The 20,763-nt window shown below is 37.3% G+C and overlaps 1 protein-coding gene across 3 annotated transcripts in view; it reads right to left on the bottom strand.

Annotated features, from left to right (window-relative positions):
* Positions 1 to 20,763, bottom strand: part of furina (furin (paired basic amino acid cleaving enzyme) a) — a 129,765-nt gene that overhangs the window by 46,770 nt on the left and 62,232 nt on the right. For all 3 annotated transcript variants that reach the window (XM_079400023.1, XM_079400025.1, XM_079400024.1), the window contains 3 exons: positions 17,761 to 17,856; positions 6,938 to 7,066; positions 6,779 to 6,855 (listed from right to left, as the gene is read on the bottom strand). In XM_079400023.1, coding sequence (XP_079256149.1) covers positions 6,779 to 6,855; positions 6,938 to 7,066; positions 17,761 to 17,856 — 302 coding nt within the window. The remainder of the gene's footprint in view (positions 1 to 6,778; positions 6,856 to 6,937; positions 7,067 to 17,760; positions 17,857 to 20,763) is intronic.

Genomic DNA, 20,763 nt, shown 5'->3' with positions numbered 1-20,763 from the left:
ATCAGCACACGTCTAGAGCCGATCACGGTCAGATTACACCCTGACAGAACAGCTCTCTAAAGCCGTGCCAAACTCCCATAAAGCACTGCATTGCTGAAGACAGCGATCTATGAAAGATATGATTTCTAATACGTGTTCATCTTTGCTATAACTCACTGCCAGACATTTTTAAGAGTAGTGGAACACTTGATAGTCACAATCTGTAACTGAATAAAAGCCAGCTGAAAATACAAATATATTTTGTCTAAAAACATATGGCAATAGTCAACCCAGAACCGCACACGAGAGTGATTCAAGTATTAAGGTGCTTGGATATGATTATTTCAATAAACAATGCTGATGCAGATATCTAGAGAGAAAGATTGGCAAAATAAGTACAACTGATTGAAAAAAAAAAAAAAAAAAAAAGATAAAAATTAACACTTAATCACGCTAAAAACATCTGTCTGGATGTGTTTACAGACTAGCTATTTTTTTTTAAATGCAGACAATTGCAATGAATATCATTATTTTGAATGAATTAAAAGCCAGCTGACTAATTATTATATGAAAGATATCATTTTTTAAATGTTGTCATATGCAAAAATGTACACAAATATCTTAAAAATGGATAATTTACAGGCAAAATAAACATAACCAACATATATTATTCACACTATCAGTTCTGTTTTTCAGAGCAAAATTATAAAAAACAATAAATGTTTTAGGAAAAAGTACTGTTCAGAGATGAAAGTATGAACAGAAAGGCATTTGTGTGGCTTCAACACTTATCGCCACAGCTCGAATTTCTTCTGAAAAACCACACTGACTCAACCTGCCCCACTTCTGTGGAAACACACTAAGGAATTCAAAATGCGTAATGCATTATTTAGTCACTTTACAACACGACCAAGGATTTTTGGAGCACCGATAAATGCATGTTTTACAGGAAATCCAGATCTGACACTGAGAAAGGCATGCTAAAATCCACATAATACAAACACTAGCGCTGGGGGATACAGTACATGTCAATATTTGTCACCCTTCAAAAAATATTTGGCAAAAATATCTAAAACTTAAAATATATCAGAATTTAGAGTTTAGCTCTGAAACGGATAAAAGCCTTAAGACATAATGTCACCCAAACCCCACTATAGCCAAGAACTGAAATGTTTAATACAAAACATAAAACAGATTAAAATATAGTTAATAAACATATTACGCTTTGCACGGTTTTTCACTAAATTAACATAAGGGAAAAAACGGTTTATACACCAATAAAACAATACATAGCAGCCTAAAAATATATTTCTTGTTCTGAGTACAAAGAGCATGAATTGATTAATAGCAAATTTAGAACTAAATGGTCGAGAAAAAAAAAATAAAAATTTAATAATTTTATGCAATATAAAATCATAATTATTTGCAATTTTTGGCTGTTTAAAAACAATTGCCACAAAATAACTGCAAATCATTAAATATCAGTATATGTATGTACCTTAAAATTTGCATTTTTTTTACGCCGATTATAAAAAACAACTGCTAAATTGACGATATATACACTGATTTTATATTGTACATATGCATCTACATTAACACATACAGGTTGGTGACATTCAGTGCTTGAGAACTGAAAGGGTTTATAAACGTTCCCTGCTACCGTTGCAAACCTGAAACCAGCTTTGTGGTTCTGTGGTAAAAGATGCAAGCACTAGATCAGTGCAACGGTAAAACACCCATATGGAGTGCAGCATGCTAGAAAAGAGAGGAGTAAGGCGACAAAAAGAGATGGGTTTCTGCGGAAAGAAAAAAAAATGTAAAAGAAAATTGCGGATTCAAGAAGGGGAATTTCACAGCAGGGGTCAGAAGAAAACATGGCAGCTAAATGACATGTAGGACGAACAAAATTGCTACAGCTATTGAACTACTGCTACTAATGTATCTCCTGCCGTCTTTGCATTATCAGACTGAGACATTTTAACTGATCTTTAATGCTTTATAGTGACTAGGAAAGTGTTTCTGCGTTGCAAAATCATTTACGAAATGTTTTAAGTCAAACTTGATCACATTTCAACTAGCGCCAAAGATGTAATTTCATTAGGGCCCGTTATAGGAGTCACGCCAACATGGCATGCGCTGTGGGGTGCTTCCATTAAGGGAACATGGGACAGCTCCTCTAAACACTACAAAGCAGTGCCATTCAGCCCAAGACCTTTGATTTCAACCCAATCGTAACTATACTCTTTTCTGCCTGTCATCACCAGTCATGGTTAGCCTCAAGATAAAATCGGCTCTTTGGCTGGTATCCCAAAAAAAAAAAAAAACCAATGAGGAAAATCCCAAAGTGAAATAAGGACAGACAGACGAGTTCAACTCTCGCCATGATCGTTAGCCATAACAATGTCTTCCTTTTAAAATTTGATGGGTTTGACTCAGTTTAGAGGGGTGGTGGTGAACAAACCTGAGCGTATAAAGGTATAATTGACCCAATGAAATTACCTTTCTGTCATCATTTGCTAACCTTCATGTCACTCGAAACTTTTATGCTTTTATTTGTCCCATGGAACCGAAAAAAAAATATATATATTTTTGGTAAATATGATCAAAGGCGGCAGTGAAAATTAATTTGCATTGCTAATCCTTTTGATCTTTTAATTAAAAAATTAACAAAAATCTAACCTTTCATTGGATAATAAGATTTTAAAATAGGGGGAAATATCATTATGAAATGTTTTTTCTAAAATACACGTTGGACACAATTATTGGCACCCCTAGAAACTCTAGTGAGTAAAATATCTCTGAAGTATATTCCCATTCATATTCACAATTTTGAGCACTCCAGGGTGATTATGAACATGAAATTATCCAGCCATTGCTTCCTGTTTGAGAGAAATATAAATAGGAGGGAAAACAAAGCCCAAATTCCCTTAATCATCCATCACAATGAGAAAAACCAACGAATATATTTCTGATGTGCAGCAAAAGATACTTGAGCTTCACAAATTAGTGAAGTGGCTTTAAGAAAAGAGCTAGAGCAGTGAAAATTCCCATTTCCACCATCAGGGCAATAATTAAGAATTTCCAAATCAACAGAAAATGTTACAAAACTGCCTGGAAGAGGACGTGTGTCTATCGTCCTAATGCACGGTGAGAAGGAGAGTTCGAGTGGCTAAAGACTCTCCAAGGATCACAGCTAGAGAACTGCAGAAAATAGTTGAGTCTTGGGGTCAGAAAACCTTTTAAAAAAATAGTCAAACAGCACCTACATCACCACATGTTGTTTGGGAGGGTTTCAAGAAAAATGATCCTAGCTCATCCAAAACCAAACTCCAGCAAATTCAGTTATCAGACATGACTAGAACTTCAAATGGGACTGGCTTCTATGGTCAGATGAAACTAAAAAATGAGCTTTTTAGCAGCAAACACTCAAGATGGGTTTGGTGAACACAGGGATAAAAAGTACCCCATGTGTACAATGAAATATACTGCTGTATTTTTGATGTTGTGGGCCTATATTTCTGCTGGAGGTCCTGGACGTCTTGTTTAGACGCATGGCATCATGGATTCTATCAAATACCAACAGATAAAAAAATCAATAAGTGACTGACTCTGTTAGAAATCTTATAATGGGCCATGTTTGGATCTTCCAACCGTACAATAATCCAAACACAAACCTCAAAAACAACACAAAAATGGGTCACTGAGCACAAAACCAAGCTTCTGCTGGCCATTCCAGTCCTCTGACCTGAACCCTGTAGAAAATGAGTGAGGTGAACTGAAGAGAAGAAGCACCATCATGGAGCTGTGAATCTAAAGGATCTGGAGTGATTCTGGATGAAGGAATGGTCTCTGATCTCTTGTCAGGTGTTCTCTAACCTCATCAGGCATTATAGGAGAACATTTAGAGCTGTTAAACTGACAAATGGAGGTTTCAAAAAGTATTGAATAAAAGGGTGCCGTTAATTGTGGCCAATGTGTATTAGAGAAAAACATTTCATAATGATATTTTCCCCCCATTTTAAATTCTTATTATCCAATGAAAGGTTAGATTTTTGTGAATTTTTTAATTAAAAGATCAAAAGGATTAACAATACAGATTAATTTTCACAGCCGCCTTTGATCATATTTACCAAGGGTGCTGATATTTTTGGCCATGACTGTATATAATTCATTTCACCAAAGCAATAGATCTTTAATGACCTGAAACATAGTGCTAAAGCTGTATAGACTATAACTTTATATTAGGACTGCCACTAATGACTATTTTTATTTTTATTAATCTATCGTCTAATCGATTAATCTAAACCATTAATTTCCCGCAAAGAATCTACAATTTTACTTAAGAATATTTTATTAAACCAAATAAAATCCAAATTTCTATGAAATCCTTTTTAAAGCAAAAGTAAAGTGCAATATAGAGTGCAAGAAGCAAGTGTCCACCTCAGTCCAAATCACTGAAATCAAAGTTCAGTTATTATAGTGTGAGAATGACAACATATCCATGTGTTCTAGTCTAATAATAAAATTATCAAAACACTTTTTAAAGGAGTATTTCCCAGAAACATTATTTACCAGAATTTATTTAGGTGAAAAATTTAAATGTGCAGTATTTCTGGGAAAAAAAATAAATTAAAAAAAAATATATTTTTTAATATAAAATCAGTTGGAGATGCTTTTGATCATTACAATTTAAATGGAACCATTAAAATGGAATCCAGAAAATAATGGAAAACAGAATTTGGTAAAGATAAAAATTTAAAACTCAATTAATTAGATAGGCTTTTTGATTAATAAAATTTAATCTAACCATTAAAACAATAGAAAAAACTGAATTTGAAAATAAAACGGATTTCATAGGGCCCTATAATGATAATAAATCATTTTGTGGTAATAAACAGATCTTTTAAAATGACTTAAAATACATATATAATAGCAATGATGCAATAATTAGTTCAAATAAAGTATCAAAAGCAAGAAATCATATGATTTTATTTAACAAAACTGTTCAAATGCATAAATGTATTGTAAACAATCGAGCTAATATAGATTACGAATAACAACAAAGGCCTGCAGGGGGCGCCAACAGCCTGACGATTATTTTTTACACATTACTGCGCGATCTAATCCTTGTTTAATATTGACCAAGCACCATTTAATTCAAATGTCCACTTAATCTTTAATATTTGGCCATTTCTTTAGGACAGAAATGCTATAGCCACTGTAATTAAATGAATATGTGGACATCAAACCGTGTAAAATCAGAGTGAGGGTTTGAGCTTTTATTTTGAAATTGTGATGTATTCTCCTGTTTGTGTAGATTTATAAATTATTTACCTTACAAATCTGATGAAATGGTGCATGCTGCGTTCCCAGATGAACCTTATAATGAACCCTAACTCACAACAACATGCAGAGATGGAGTTTGAGACGCTCCACATGTAAATGATAACAGTTTCCGTGGAGCAAAATGAAGTCGACGATTTTTAAAAATCGACTAGTCGACTAAAATCCACGAATCGCGACAACCCTACTTTATATACTTTTTTTTATACATTTCATACTAATTTTATTTGAGATGTTTTGTTTTTTTGGAGCCTGAAAGTCCAAAGTCACTATTAACTGTGTGAAGATTCTTTTCAAATTATGGTATTCCACAAAAAGAAAACATCATACAAGTTCAGAATGACATGATGTTCATTTCTGGGTGAACTATTTCTTTAAAGTAACCCATTCTCAACACCATCATTGTTTCTTCACAATTCAACCTAAATCTTTGTTGATTTAGGTTGAATTGTGAAGAAACAATGATGGTTATCATTTCAAACAATGATGTATATCATTTCATAAATGATATTTATGAAATAGGCCATAAAAATGGCCGTTGTTGTGGATAGCCATTACCAAGACAACAAAACACATTCCATGGAGAGAACTAAATTCACAACACAATCACAGAGAAACTAATTTCCCAGCAGCAAAGCACACAACACCGAAAACAGCCAGAGAAAGCTGCTGCCTACCGCTACTACCTGCACACTAGTCTCAAGAGTATTACATATAAATTAATTTAATTTACTGTAAAAATATGCTTTCGGCTAGAAGATATGACCCTACGTACTGTAGGATATGTGTGAAAAGAAAAGAGCTGCAGTCGAGTAAGATCACCAGCCATGGTATATTTCAATCGCAGTCAGTGTGAACGGTCAATGCATTAATATATCAAGTAACTTCTTCTGTTGCATGTTTTGCATCTTTGTTGAGTAAATTCACATTAACCGCAGCATTTTTTGCAGGAAATTATTTATTAACTCATTTACATGTTAAACTGCATCTGGTCAGGAGTGACCATGCGCAACATCATTCAATTTGTAAATGGTGCAACAAATGAATGATGATGAATGAAAATCATAATTGCAGATTGTGATTCTGAAAACGATAGCACTACCATTTGCTTACAGCGTAGGCAAAAAAACCTCATTAGTAAAAGCCATTCCTGTCACAACACAAATGGGCTACAGCACTAATCACACTATATTGCAGGCTGTGTATTCCTGCACCAATCTCCACTCTGCAGGGGAAATCTTTGGCCTCATTAAGTAAAGCAGTAAATGTATAGTAGTATTCATACTTTAGCTGGTTTTATGCCAGGAGTTCCATGCCTAGGTACAAAATACAGTGCTGGCTAAGACGGGAAAAACAAATAACAACAGTTTGAGCTGCCAACGGCCCGTAAATCGCTGGGTTTGCTTAGGGGACCTAAACTAGGTTTCCGGATTACAGTAAATGATGCATTGATTACCTGTTATCATTGAGTTGGGTGTATCGAGGTTGAGGGTCTGGGTCACCATCATTAACATCATAGCTAGCATCTGGATCCTGAGAATATAAGAAACATTTAATGAAGTTATCTTGTTTTGGGTTATAAAGTATATATAATTAGTTGTTTACTCAAACTCACATAGTTTTGAATCAGATCTGGGTGGTTTTTTTCAATTCCATCATCCAATATGGACACGACGACGCCTTGTCCAGTGAAACCCTGCTTCCAAGCTTCCTTCACGTTGAGGTCACGATGATCTTCGTTGTACTGAATGGAAAATAACAAAGCACAGATCAGCATAGACGCCACTTCCCTCCTGCTAACTAGTCCGCCGATGCAGAACATCAACCAGTGCTTGAGGATCATGTTTCGAGGATCACATTTCACAAATCTTAAAATTTTGAAGCTCACATCAGCTCTCTGATTCAAGGCTGCAGTCTGCCGTTACCTTAATACCGCATGGCCTCCTGTTCTAGGCATGAAGGATGCTGAAACTCTAGAATATGCCTTCACGATTTCCTGTCTCGGTTATAGCAGTGCCCTGACATACTTCATACTGCCCTTCACATACTGTACCGTAACCTCAGGAGTTTATAATTTGCTTGCTGTCCTCTTAATGTGTTGATAGTAGAGCATTTACTGTACTGTTTATATTGGTTTTGTGTCACAATTGTGTTATTTTCACACCGAAGCGAATACATGTATGGTGCAGTCTTGAGGGGCCATCTTCGGTCCACTCCAGTTTTGTCGTGATAATATGTTGTGGCCACGAGATCGTTTTGTCGAGGTAACGACATCCTTATATCGTGGCCTCGAGATGTTATGTTGAGGGAACAACATCCATTTCTCGTGGTGACGACTTATGTTGAGGGAATGAAATTTTTCTTGTGGCCACGAGTTTAATGCGTAAACAATCTACATAGCAACCAGGGATAATCAGAGATGGATAAAACATTTTTATTAACATTAAACATTTAATTTAATATTTGTATATTATTATTATTATTATTAGGTTATATTAACTTGTTAGGGCTATATTTTTTATATTTCATATAAATATAATATTTTATTATTTCCACTTTCAATTCGTGTATCGCTTTACCTAATTCACGTTCTGTATAATTATGCTATTTGCTACCATATATTTTGCAAATACTGTAAACACCTGACAATTATGCCAATACTTTATGATTGTAGGCTATTTATGCCAGTGCATGATGATAAATGAGCGTGTTGTGTTTTAATTGACAAATGAAACTACGTGAATGATTCATTCCTCAAAACACTAGGCAGTAGGCTATAATTTTAATTATTAATTCTCAGAAAAAAAATAAATATGTTAAATTCAACCTTTAAACTGCATCTCCAATAGGCTATAAATTCCAGTCAACAAAGCTTTATGTGGAGCATTTACAGTAGGCTTATTTGCAAAACTGGTCAGAACGTTATGTAAAGATATCGAAATGAAGGGAAAAACTAATATAAAAATATAATAGGCTAATAATAATAATAATAATAATAATAATAATAATATACAAATACTACGGGAAAATACGATCAGTTAATGGACACACAGCTAGCAAGACTGTAATGTTTTCTTGTAGGTCGACAAACGATCTCATGGCCACGACAGATCACGTTCCCACGAGTAAATATGACGTTACCACGAATTAATATCTTGTGACCATGACATATTTTTTAATGTTCCCACAACTTATGTCGTGGCCACGACAAAACTACGTGAACCCAAGCAAGCCCCTCCTGGGCACTGCATAAATTAAATACATTTGTATTTTTTTGCCTTGATGCCAGATTATTATTATTTTTTTTTTTATTAAACAGAGGATTTTTTTTTTAATTACTGAATTATTAAAAAATGTTAACTTAAAAATATAACGTATACACTAGCATTCACAAAAAGTATCAAAGTATCATCTTATATTAACAAAACTGCATTTATTTACATTTATCAAATATTTATAAAACTGCATTTATCAAAATATAAAAGCAGTAATATTGTGAAATATTAAAATTTAAAAAGAAATAAAAATGTAATGTCAAGTCAAGTCTATCACAGTTGACAATTTCTTGCTGCTTAGTACTTTGTGAGGAAAAAAATAACTATTTTTACTGTATGTTTGATCAAATAAATGCGGCCTTGGAGAGAAGAAATGTTTTCAATATTGATAATGATAATAATACTACTACTAATATGTGCTTATTGGGCAACAAATCAGCCTATGATTTCTGAAGGATCATGTGACATTTAAGAGTAATGATGCTGAAAATGCAGCTTTGCATCACAGGAATACATTTCACAGTTAAATATTATAAAATAGAAAATATTTTAACATTGTAATTATATATCACAATATTATTGTTTTTACTGTATTTCTGATCAAATAAATGCAGCCGTGGTGAACATAAGATGACTGTAACAAAAATAAACGTCTTGAGAAATGACTAGTAGCCGAGCCAGAAGCTCTGTCAGGCTGACCATCCACCCACCCGCTGTCAGACCACAGAGATCTGCCCTCTCCCACTCCACACGCATGTGACTCCATTACAGAAATGAACATGGCCACCTGAGTTTATCTGAGCAGAAAATTGAATTTATTTCGTTGCATGGCTTCTTGACTTTCCTCTTGGTCACAGTGTCACTGTTCTCTTCCCCAGGGAGGTCACAGGGAGAAACTGAAGCTAGAAAGGTGCTGTCAGGTCTGATGACCCCAAAATGATACTCTCTCCTGCTTATCTTGGGATTGCAAGTCAAACGAAGAGAACTGACAGTTTACTTCTTAAGCCTTAAATCAGGCAAAATGATGCAATCTCGCCTCAAAGGTCCAGTAATAATGGCTGTGAGGTTGATAAATTGCCGCTGATGACCTTCGGTCAACTGTTGCAATTGCAGCGAAACTTTCTCTGCATTCCATTCTGCGGAAATGTTATTGAGTGGATTCTAACCGTTTTACTGATAAACAAGATTGATAACGCTGCCGTGAAGAGGGGAAAAATGCGCTGAGAAAGGATTGGAGCTCAGACTACAATTTTATTGTTTTTTCCCCCCACAAGTCATCACATTTTCCCAAAATGTGAGAAAAAGCATCTATTGTCTCCTTTGTTCATTAGCTGGAAGAAAACGTCCGAGTCTGGTGAATCACCACTGAATGCAGAATGACTGAGCAATGTCTAAACACAAATTAACGATTCTCATTACACTGCAAGATTCTCATAAATGAGAGATATGAAGGATGTAGGGACTCTTAACTACTTCAATAAATATATTTATATTTAAATTATAAATATATTTTATAAATAAGCAAAAATAAATAAATAGATATATATATTTCATTATTTCTCTCTTTCTCATTCTTTATTTCTCTCTTTCTTTCTTTTAAGCAATCGAGCAAAATATTGATTATAATGTTGAAAGGGTGTTTACAGCTATGATCAAATCAAGGCTTTTAATTGATTTTAGTTTTTAAAAAGCTATGGAATATTTTTGAAAGAATATGGTGTCAGAGCAGCTTTGTTTTCTGTTACTGAAAATAAACTTAATTTTGCACTGTTTTTATAAAATGGTTTAAAAATTGTGAAAAATTTATTTTGTGATTTTATGTGATAGATTTTACTAATCTTTTTGTTAAATAAATATGCTTGAAAATTCAATTATCTCTTACTCTTTCTTTCGTGGCCTTGAACAGACCTGTAAATTTACCATTAAGTCTTTAAAAAGTACACATTAATTCAATGGTCTTATAAATAATAGTACCGAGATAACAAACAGAGGTTCTGAAAAATTCAGAAAAAACAGAGGTATTAATTATTGGACCAAAAACTTTTGCATGTAATAAACATGTTGCATGTAATAGCCATGTTGAAGAACAACATGGCGGCGCGCACAGACGCAGCGGCTTCTTTCTCTCCCGACAGAACGGTGTTTGTGTTTTTTGTCTTGTAAGTCGCAATGTTTTTGTACATCTTCGTCACATCTACCTGTCTTTAAGCGCGCATACAGTCGTGAGTTTCTGCTCGATGTCGGCAGAATCACATTTTTAGAGTTCGGCGCACGCCGAAGAGCTGCGGGACCTCGGTCTGCGCCGAAGTCCTACTCCATCACGGCCCCCACTACTGCATCTCACCCACAGCGGAGGCGCTACAAGCGGCGTGAGAGAAAGCAGAAGAGGGCTTAGCGCGGAGCTATCCAAGCTAGGCTAGCGGCCAACCCACACAAGCCAGCTATCTCCACCATCGTACTGGTGAACGTACGCTCTTTGGACAATAAACTGGACTACATCCGACTACTCCGCTCCACTCAGAGGACTGTAAGAGACTGTTGTGTTTTTGTGGTTACGGAAACATGGCTTAACAACAGCGTACCGGACTGCGCCATACAGCTCGACCAGCTAACATGCTATCGAGCTGACAGAGCTCTCGTCGAGGGAGGTAAGATCCGCGGCGGCGGTCTCTGTGTTTACATCAATGATGCATGGTGTCGCGACGCTGTTGTGGTCTGCAAACTCTGCTCACCCTTGGTGGAGTTTATGATTAAGTGCCGGCCGTTCTATCTACCGAGGGAATATACAGCTACACTGCTCGTTGCTGTATACATCCCTCCCAGCTCCAACAACAACAGGAGTGAGGCACTAAATGATCTGTACCAGCACACCAGTGAGCAGCAGACAGCCCACCCAGATGCTTTTCTCATCTTAGCTGGGGATTTCAACCACGCAGGCTTAAAGAGTGTGTTCCCAAAAATACACCAACGCATAGACTTTCCAACAAGGGGAAAAAAAATACTCTGGACTTTGTTTACACCACCCAGAGAGGAGCTTACAAGGCCCTCCCCCTCCCCCACCTCGGAGCCTCAGACCACATCACTGTCATGCTAATGCCTGCTGTTACGTTCATAAATGTCTTTGTGGGAGTGCCTGTGTTTTCCTTTTTCTTCTCCTGCCTGCTCTCTCTCCTGTCCCTGACAATCTCTTAGGCCACCTCCTTTGACTGCTGATTGGCTCACGAGGCTATCAGTCATCATTAAGCGACCTATCCGCCGACCTATCCGCTGCCAGTAAAGTTTCCTCTGGCAGATAAAAGGACGCTGAAAAGAGTGAATGGAGATCTCTTTTGCTCCCTGTTTTTGCTGTCATTTACTTGGTTTTTTGACTTGCTTTATTTGTTATCCGTTTATGCCAAAATCCTTTGTGTTTTGTTCTGACATTCTTGATCTCTATAAACCTTTTGATTTGCCATTTTGTTACTTTGTTACTTGGATGGCGTTGCTTTTTGATCTTTGATGAGCTTACGCTCTATGACGTTTACTCTTTACTCAAGAGGAAGGTGGATAGGGAAGATGTCGTGCGACTTCCATTGTGCAACACTTAGGTAACTGTGTATAGAAACCCCAGGTAAGAGGTGAACGCCACCCACTGTAGGTTTTATTTTATTAGTTGAGAGTAGGGAAGTATACAGCACTTGGCACTGAAGATTTCTTTTCTTTTTCTACCTTTAGTTAGGTTAGAGGTTTAAATAAGGTAGAATTGGTTTTTGTTTCTTTCTTTCTTTTGGCGTCACTAGTGTCCCCTTTCTCTTGGGTTGATTTGCTTAGTTTTTTTTTGTTGTTCATTTTTCTTTTTTTTGAATTGTAAATTTGTACATATTGGTTGTCTCTTTAGTAATTTATACTTTTGTAAATATACTTTATAGTTAAATGGATTATTTTCCATTTGTATAATAAATCACTTTCGTTGGCAGTTCGTGTCCTTGCATTGTTTCTTGCCGCCTCCTATCATTTTACAGATTTAGCCATAATCTAAATGTTACTCCTTTTTCCCCTAGACTAATCTTAAAGGGGTCGTAACACCTGCATACAGACCGCTCGTTAAGTTAAAGTCATCAAACCAATTCACAAACAGATACAAGTGTGGCCGGAAGGGTCGTCAGAGGCACTTCAAGACTGTTTTGACACCACTGACTGGAATATTTTTAAACAGGCTGCCACATACAACAACACTACAGACCTCCAAGAGTACTCAGAGACGGTCACTGCCTACATCACCAAGTGCATTGATGATGTAACGGTCACAAAGTCCATCACTGTCAGGGCCAACCGTGAAAGAAGCCGTGGCTGACAGGGGATGTCTACAGACTTCTGAAGGCTCGGAATGCTGCCTTTAGAGCTGGAGATGAGGAGGGCCTGAAGACAGCTAGGGCCAACCTTTCCCGTGGCATCAAAGAGGCCAAGAGACAGTACTCCAGGAGGATAGCCCATCGTTTCAGCGACAGCAGAGACACTCGGAGCCTGTGGCAGGGGATACAGACCATTACGGACTACAAACCCCCACCACAGACCTGTGACAGCACCATCCCCCTGCTGAACGAGCTGAATGCCTTCTTTGCTCGCTTTGAGGCACAAAACAGCACCACTGCACAGAAGACTCCACCTCCTCCCGGCAACCAGGTGATGACGCTGTCCCTGGACAGTGTGAGGAGATCCCTCAGCAGGATCAATGCATGCAAAGCTCCGGGTCCTGACAACATTCCTGGGCGTGTACTGAGAGACTGTGCAGTGGAACTCACTGATGTTTTCACAGACATTTCAACATTGTCCACACATGCTTCAGCCGTTGTCCACACATGCTTCAAAGCTACCACCATCATTCCAGTCCCGAAGAAGTCATCTCCATCCTGCTTCAATGACTACCGTCAAATAGCACTCACTCCTATTCTCATGAAGTGCTTTGAACGGCTAGTCATGCACCACATTTAGTCTGTCCTCCCCCCCTCCCTGGACCACTTCCAGTTTGCATATAGGTCCAACCACTCGACCGAAGATGCCATCGCCACTGCCCTCCACCCAGCCCTCACACATCTGGACAAAAAAAAGACAAGTCAGGATGCTGTTCATAGACTTCAGTTCAGCATTCAACACAATCATCCCTCAACAGCTCACCGTGCAACTGGCTGTTGGACTTCCTGACCGGGAGACCTCAGGCAGTACGGGTCGGCATTAACATCCAGCACCATCACACTGAACACTGGGGCCCCCCCAAGGATGTGTGCTGAGCCCCCTCCTCTTCACTCTGCCGACCCACAAATGTGGAGAAGACGAAGGAGATTGTTGTTGACTTCAGGAGAGTACACACTCAGCATGCCCCTCTGACCATCAACGGTGCGACTGTGGAGAGAGTGAGCAGCACCAAGTTCCTGGGTGTGCACATCACAGAGGACCTCTCCTGGACTAACAACACTGTAGCACTGGCCAAGAAAGCACAGCAGCGTCTCTACTTCCTCCGCAAACTTAGAAGAGCCAGAGCCCCGGCCCCCATCATGTGCACCTTCTACAGAGGAACCATCGAGAGCATCCTAACTAGCTGCATCACTGTGTGGTATGGCGCTTGCAACGCAACTTTAACTGGTTTGCACTCTATTCTGCCATGTGCCTTATGCCACTTTATCTCCTTCTCTATTTTTTTTACAATGTCCTCATTTGTATATTTGTATAGTTGTATGTACATATGTTTAAACTGTATTTATCTGTATTGGAACGTCTACTGTCAGTGTCTTAAATGTTAACTGTATGCACCAAGGGTCTGAGAGTAACGCAATTTCAATTCTCTGTATGCATGTGCCGTACATGTGGAAGAATTGACAATAAAGCAGACTTGACTAGATCACTGTCTAATACTTGATGGCTGCTCTGTAAATTCTTCGTCATCAGTTAGGAACCTAGGCATACTTTTTGATAGAAATCTGCATTTTTCCATCTTAAAAATATATCTAAATTACGACCTATGCTCTCAATGTCAAATGCAGAAACATTAATTCATGCATTCATGACCTCGAGGCTAGATTATTGTAATGCTTTTTTGGGTGGTTGCACTGCACGTTTAATAAACAAACTCCAGCTGGTTCAAAATGCAGCAGCTAGAGTTCTTACAAGAACCAGGAAGTATGACCACATTAGCCCGGTTCTGTCAACACTGCACTGGCTCCCAATTAAACATCATATACATTTTAAGATCTTGCTAATTACCTATAAAGCCCTGAATGGTTTGGCACCTCAGTATGAGTGAGCTCTTATCGCATTATAGTCCTTCATGTCCGCTGCGATCTCAAAACTCTGGCCATTTGATAATACCTAGAACATCAAAATCAACTGCAGGCGGGAGATCGTTTTCCTATTTAGCGCCCAAACTCTGGAACAATCTACCTAACACTGTTCGGGAAGCAGACACACTCTGTCAGTTTAAATCTAGATTAAAGACCCATCACTTTAACCTGGCTTACACATAATCGCATTTATATATTGTTAGGCTGCATTAATTAGGTCAACCGGAACCGGGAACACTTCCCAAAACACCAGATGTACTTGTTACATTGTTAGAAGAATGGCATCTACGCTAATATTAGTCTGTTTCTTTCTTATTCCGAGGTCACCATAGCCACCCAGATCCAGACTGTATCCAGATCAGATGGTGGATCAGCACCTAGAGATGACCTCTACAGCCAGGACACCTAGATGAGCCCCAGAGACTGATCCCCAGTGAAGACCCTGTATCCAAGATGGCCATCGGGACAAAATCACAGGAACCAGATGAGCCCTTTGCACAAACTGATTCTGCTTTAGCCTTGATTTAAACTGCTGATTTTGTCTAGCCAGAGTATGACACACTTTTGACAAACTATTTCCCCGTCTAAATACTGTAAAGCTGATATAAAGCCACCCAGCTTTAGATCAAGCCGATGTAAAGCTGCTTTGACACAATTTGCATTTTTAAAAGCGCTATACAAATAATATTGACTTGATAACAGGAGACTATGAGGAAGGAATGAAAAATAATTGTAAATATTGTCTGTAGCCTGATGGTCGATATTAGAGTATTAGAGCTGATACATAAGCGTTCTACAACCATCATCTTGAATCATAGCTTTCCAGCCTTGACAGAAAGCAACTCATCAACATTAGCTACACTTCTATGCAGCCTAAGAATCCATTAATAATCTAAATATTAGCTCGATATGGAAAAGGCGTTGTAAACACCTCAATTGTGAAAAAAAGATCAATTGAGGCAATCCAAATTAAATTTCTATCCAATTAAAAGAGGTAGTGCAGATCTTGAATAATAATTAGGGCAGTGCAATTAATCGAAATTCAGTTTCGATTTCGACCTCCAACGATTATGAAAATACAGTAATCGAGATAAAACTATTGCGCCCCCCATTCCGCCCCCTTTCCAGCGGTGCCCTTTTGTTCCTCCATAAAAGGCCAATTTCACGTGCAAATCAGTAAAATCATGTAACGAGACTTTTGCAAAATGGGACGTGCTTGATTTAAGTTGATTAGATTTATTTTTGTTTTTAAAAGCGTGACAGAGAACATGCCCTTCCTCAGGAAGATTACCGTGTATGCGCTCAGAGACAGAACACAACACAGACATTTAAAGTCATCTTTTAGCGCCTAAACGGTCAAATACTCGCAAAAGTGTCAAAATGCATCGCTTAGCTATTATTCATGTAACCCTCGTCTGTTATGTAATAAAAAAAAATGTTAAGAGTTGAGAATGAAAATACTTGTGTAACAGTAAATTGGATCTGTGCGGCTCTTAAAGTGACAGCGGGCTATATTCCTGCTGCCGACTGTGTGCTTTATATTAATAATCAAACAACAAAAGACAAATTCAAAATCTCACTGCTCTTGACTACTTTTGTAGCTTTAATAAGAAACAAAGGAAGTTTAATTCTTACAGTGAAGACTATGCTGTTTTATTTTACATTAGGTTATTCAATTTCTGTAGTAGGCTGTTAACTGAATAGCTACTTTAGACTTGCATTAAAAAAAATTAAAGCACAGTTTTTCCATGTGTGTCTTTTTTATTCTATTGTATTATTTTGATTTTTTATTACTGGCAGTTTAATTATTTTCAATCATTTTGAGGACCTTTGTTGTTGTTTTTAACTAATATTAGTTACTCTGGTATTCTACTGTGGTACTGAGAATTGTGACATTTCGCTGGTCTCTAAAATGTAGATGTCATAGCAACCTTATTTACAGAAAATATATATTTGATATATATCACTATCTTCATATAAAGTTTGTCATATCGCCCACTAATAATCGTTTTAAATAATCGTGATTACAATATTGACCAAAATTATCGTGATTGATTTGTCATAATCGAGCAGCCCTAATAATAATAATAGAATAATAAATGCCATATATACACCTTTCAACCAGACTACATTTACAACAGGACTGACAATACACTTTGTACAAAGAGAGAAATGCTTGCGCACATACTCTCATCCAGAGATGTCTAGTTAAAAGATGCAGCTAAGATTTACGCAAGACAGGATTGGGACACTTCTAATTGTCTTTTCAAGTAACAAACAGGTAGTCATGCACATGTTTAGTCAGCTGACTCGGCTGCTTTCTCAGCATTGCTTTTCTTCATATTGTATTGCTATTTTGGTAGTATTTACACCACATGCTCCTCATTGCTCTTGCAAATGTGTATTTTCATCAAACTGCAGAATTGAAACTGAATACAGTACATTCAAAATCTGCAATTACAATGAAATGATTTTGCATATAAAATCGTGCATTTAACAGTCATATTTCAAATGAATACGGCCACTTCAAAACAGTGACACAGAAGGACTGTCATCTCAGGAGAGGATATGTATAAAGACTGATGGAAAGTGAAGGCCAGCACGTCTGGAATGTTTCTGAAGAGCCAAATCACAACCGGCTGATTAAACTTTAAGCTCCACCGGATGACCATAATGGCAACAAGTTCACAGTTACACAATGTCCCATTTAATAGGGGCAAAAGGAACAGAGTCCTATGACTCCAAACAGAACTTTACAACAGCCCACCCAGACCATCCGATCTGAGCGGGAGGTAACGTGCTTGCAAATTAAACATGTGCACACAAACAAACATGAGCTATTTACTCACCAAGTACCACTGCTGTGCAAACTTCGGATCGGCTGGCTCATTGTAAATATCCCTCTTCCTTCTTCGTTTCACCACCTGCTGTTCCGCCCACATTACCTTGAGAAACAAACAAATAGTCAGAGACATACGTGAAGAGCTTGTTTGCAAGGTTTCCTTTCCATCAGATCCAGAATAGGTTGTTTTTAATGAAAATCAATGGAACATTGACAGTAATAACGCAATTAAACATGGGGAAAAATGTGAAACTGCATTCAAAAAGCATCTACTTTCTGGAACATGACATGCTTGTGTAAAACAATATTCAGTTTCACTAATAATATGAACACTGAACGATAAGAATGCATTTTATTGCTTAATATAATTTTCCCAGGCCATGAAGCTTTGGTAATGTCAGCAGAAAAATTAGAAAGTTAATGCATTTTGACGAAAGAATAACAAGTAATGATGAAATTTGTGCAATATATTATAGTAAATATGGTCAATTTTGATTTCATGTGCTGACAAAAGCTGCTGACGGACACACACTCCTGTTTTCGGTCTCCTCACAATCCTTCTCCACTCAACACCGAGATAGAGAGGCCTGTTGAAAGACGGGAAGCCGTTTCTCTAGGGCAGCGACTGCTGCAGTGGGGCAGAAAACGCAGACGGTGGCAGATTGTGTGATTGACAGCTCAGCGCTGCCCATGCCAAAGCTCACTGCTCACTGTCTAGAATGACTTTTAGGGGATGAAATGGACAGACATGTGACCAGTGAAGCGAGTGGTCAGAAAAAGAATGACAGGCCAGTTGGGATGTTCACAGCCCTTAAGAACAACCAGGACACATTTGACCCACCACTCAACGCCCCTCAAGGTCACGCAGTCATGATGAAATTTATCAGCAAATCACAGAAATGCTCTATATCTGCTTTATTCAAGTAAATTAGTTAATAATCAACCTATTCATTTGTGTACTGACAGCTGTTCAAAGTTTAGGTCATGTTGTCAGAGGTTCTTTGTTTGACAAAATCAAACATTTCCCGCAACACTTTAGTTTAGCATTACGGTTAATATTGCTTATACTTGGGCTTTTGGGTATTTATTCACATTCCTAACCCCAAGATTAAAACTATAGCTTTTAACCCACATCATTTGTGCTAGGTATGAAAAGATCTTTAAAAAAAAAAAAAAAAAAAAAAAAGTTTAAAAATAAAGCTTCAAATAACATATTTCAAGTTTTGGAGTAGATCTTTTTAGACTATTTGTGGTAAGATCTTTTTGAACATGCAAGACCCACTGATGTTATCACTGGGACTCAAGACTGAAAAACTAAAAAGAAAGAAAAAGTGCTGGATAGGAAGCTGCATTAAGATCTGAGGCTATCTGCTTCGCAAGTTATTGGGACTAGACATGTTGTCTAAACATTATAAATCACTTTTCCCCTTGTTGATTAATTAGCAAGAGTAATACGGTAATTAAAAAAGTAGCACACATAAGCGCTTATAACTTTTAAAGATCGACCTCATCTGAAATCAAGCTCAATTAGAGCCAGTACTCTGTTGGCAATGCAATGCATAATGAATAACCTCATGACTGATGTTGCTTCATCTATGACAGCTCTGATGTTTTGACTTGAGCCAAATGTGTTTCAAAGAAAATATGAATGCTGCAAAAAGGACTCAGAAATAGGAAATGGATTTCTGAAGCTATGACTGAGTGTTACAGAACAGAGAGTTTTGATAAAATCTTGACTATAAATGGAGTCCGGATGGATGTGATCTGAAATATCTTAACTGGAAATGCAGATAATGAAGTCAGTTGCTTTAAATCATATTCACAGAAAACATTTAGCCATTAAGACTAATGCACGCTCGTTCTTTATATCATTTATGAGATTTACATGACATACAGTATAATATGGAACTTGCACGCATGTTTTTTTATTTAAAAAAAACTGATAAAAAAAATGCATTAAGGTATAAAAGTAATTAGTATTCTAAATTTGTCAATAGTCACAATTGTGATAAAACTAGGCTCAAAATGTTGTTCTTGCTGAAGCTGAAGGGAGCGAAAGAATTCAACAACAGGAAGCGGAGCAGGGAAGTGAGGGGAAATGCCACTGGAACCCGTTGAGAGGGCAGGCAACAGGACTGACACACTTTACAAGGGCAACATCTTCACACAACTGCAAGTTTCATTTCATAAAGAGCGATTACCTTCACAGTTATAGCCATTTGCATCATCAAAATGACCAGAAGTCAATCATTTTAAATGAGTCAACCTTCCTGCTGCCTTCTGAGCGACAGTGACCATTGACGATCCTGCAAGTTAAACAGAGGCCAATTTTTCATCTAAACGAGCAGCGACACAATGCGAAGACAACTGCAAAGCAATCCCACAAGGCCTGTTAATAGTTTGAAAAAAAAAAAAAATTCACTGAAATAATTATGTTCTAATTAAAAAAAGACATTTCAGTTAGATGATTTTAAAATGAGCAGTCCACAAAAATGGCACAAAAACAAAAAAACAAGACCGTGTTATATTGGTAAAAACAAACATGGCTATTAAAGTGCATTTATTTTTTTAAATGGAAATTCCTAAAATTAAAGAAATCAAAAGATTTAAACTAGAATTTCAAATCCAGTTCCAGTGAAAACACCCTTTAAAGTGTCGAGAAGACGCTGTAATAGTAAATCCGTTTTTACCCTCGGATTTGAAAATGCACATTATATGAAAATGCATTACATGCATGATGAAATGGAAATTAAATCGACCAATCACTGCCGATTAAGGAGGGGATTGAAAAGATGAATCGTTGAGCGAATCGTTTTGGGAGTCGTTGAGCAAATAAGGTAAAAAATTAAAATGCATATAAGAAAATGAAAGTGTTTTTTGACCTTGCTTGCATGGCAACCTGTTGTTGGGGACTCCCAAAAACAAAATATGAACCTTTCATAACCAATAATAGTGGCACTTTAAATTTAGTCAATATTTTGTCATATTGTATTTATTCACTTGATATTAA

This window comes from Barbus barbus, assembly GCF_936440315.1.
Source record: "Barbus barbus genome assembly, chromosome: 1".
Classification (NCBI taxonomy): Eukaryota; Metazoa; Chordata; class Actinopteri; order Cypriniformes; family Cyprinidae; genus Barbus; species Barbus barbus.
Note: the sequence above shows the minus strand (reverse complement) of the source record. Positions and strands in the feature narration are given on the sequence as shown.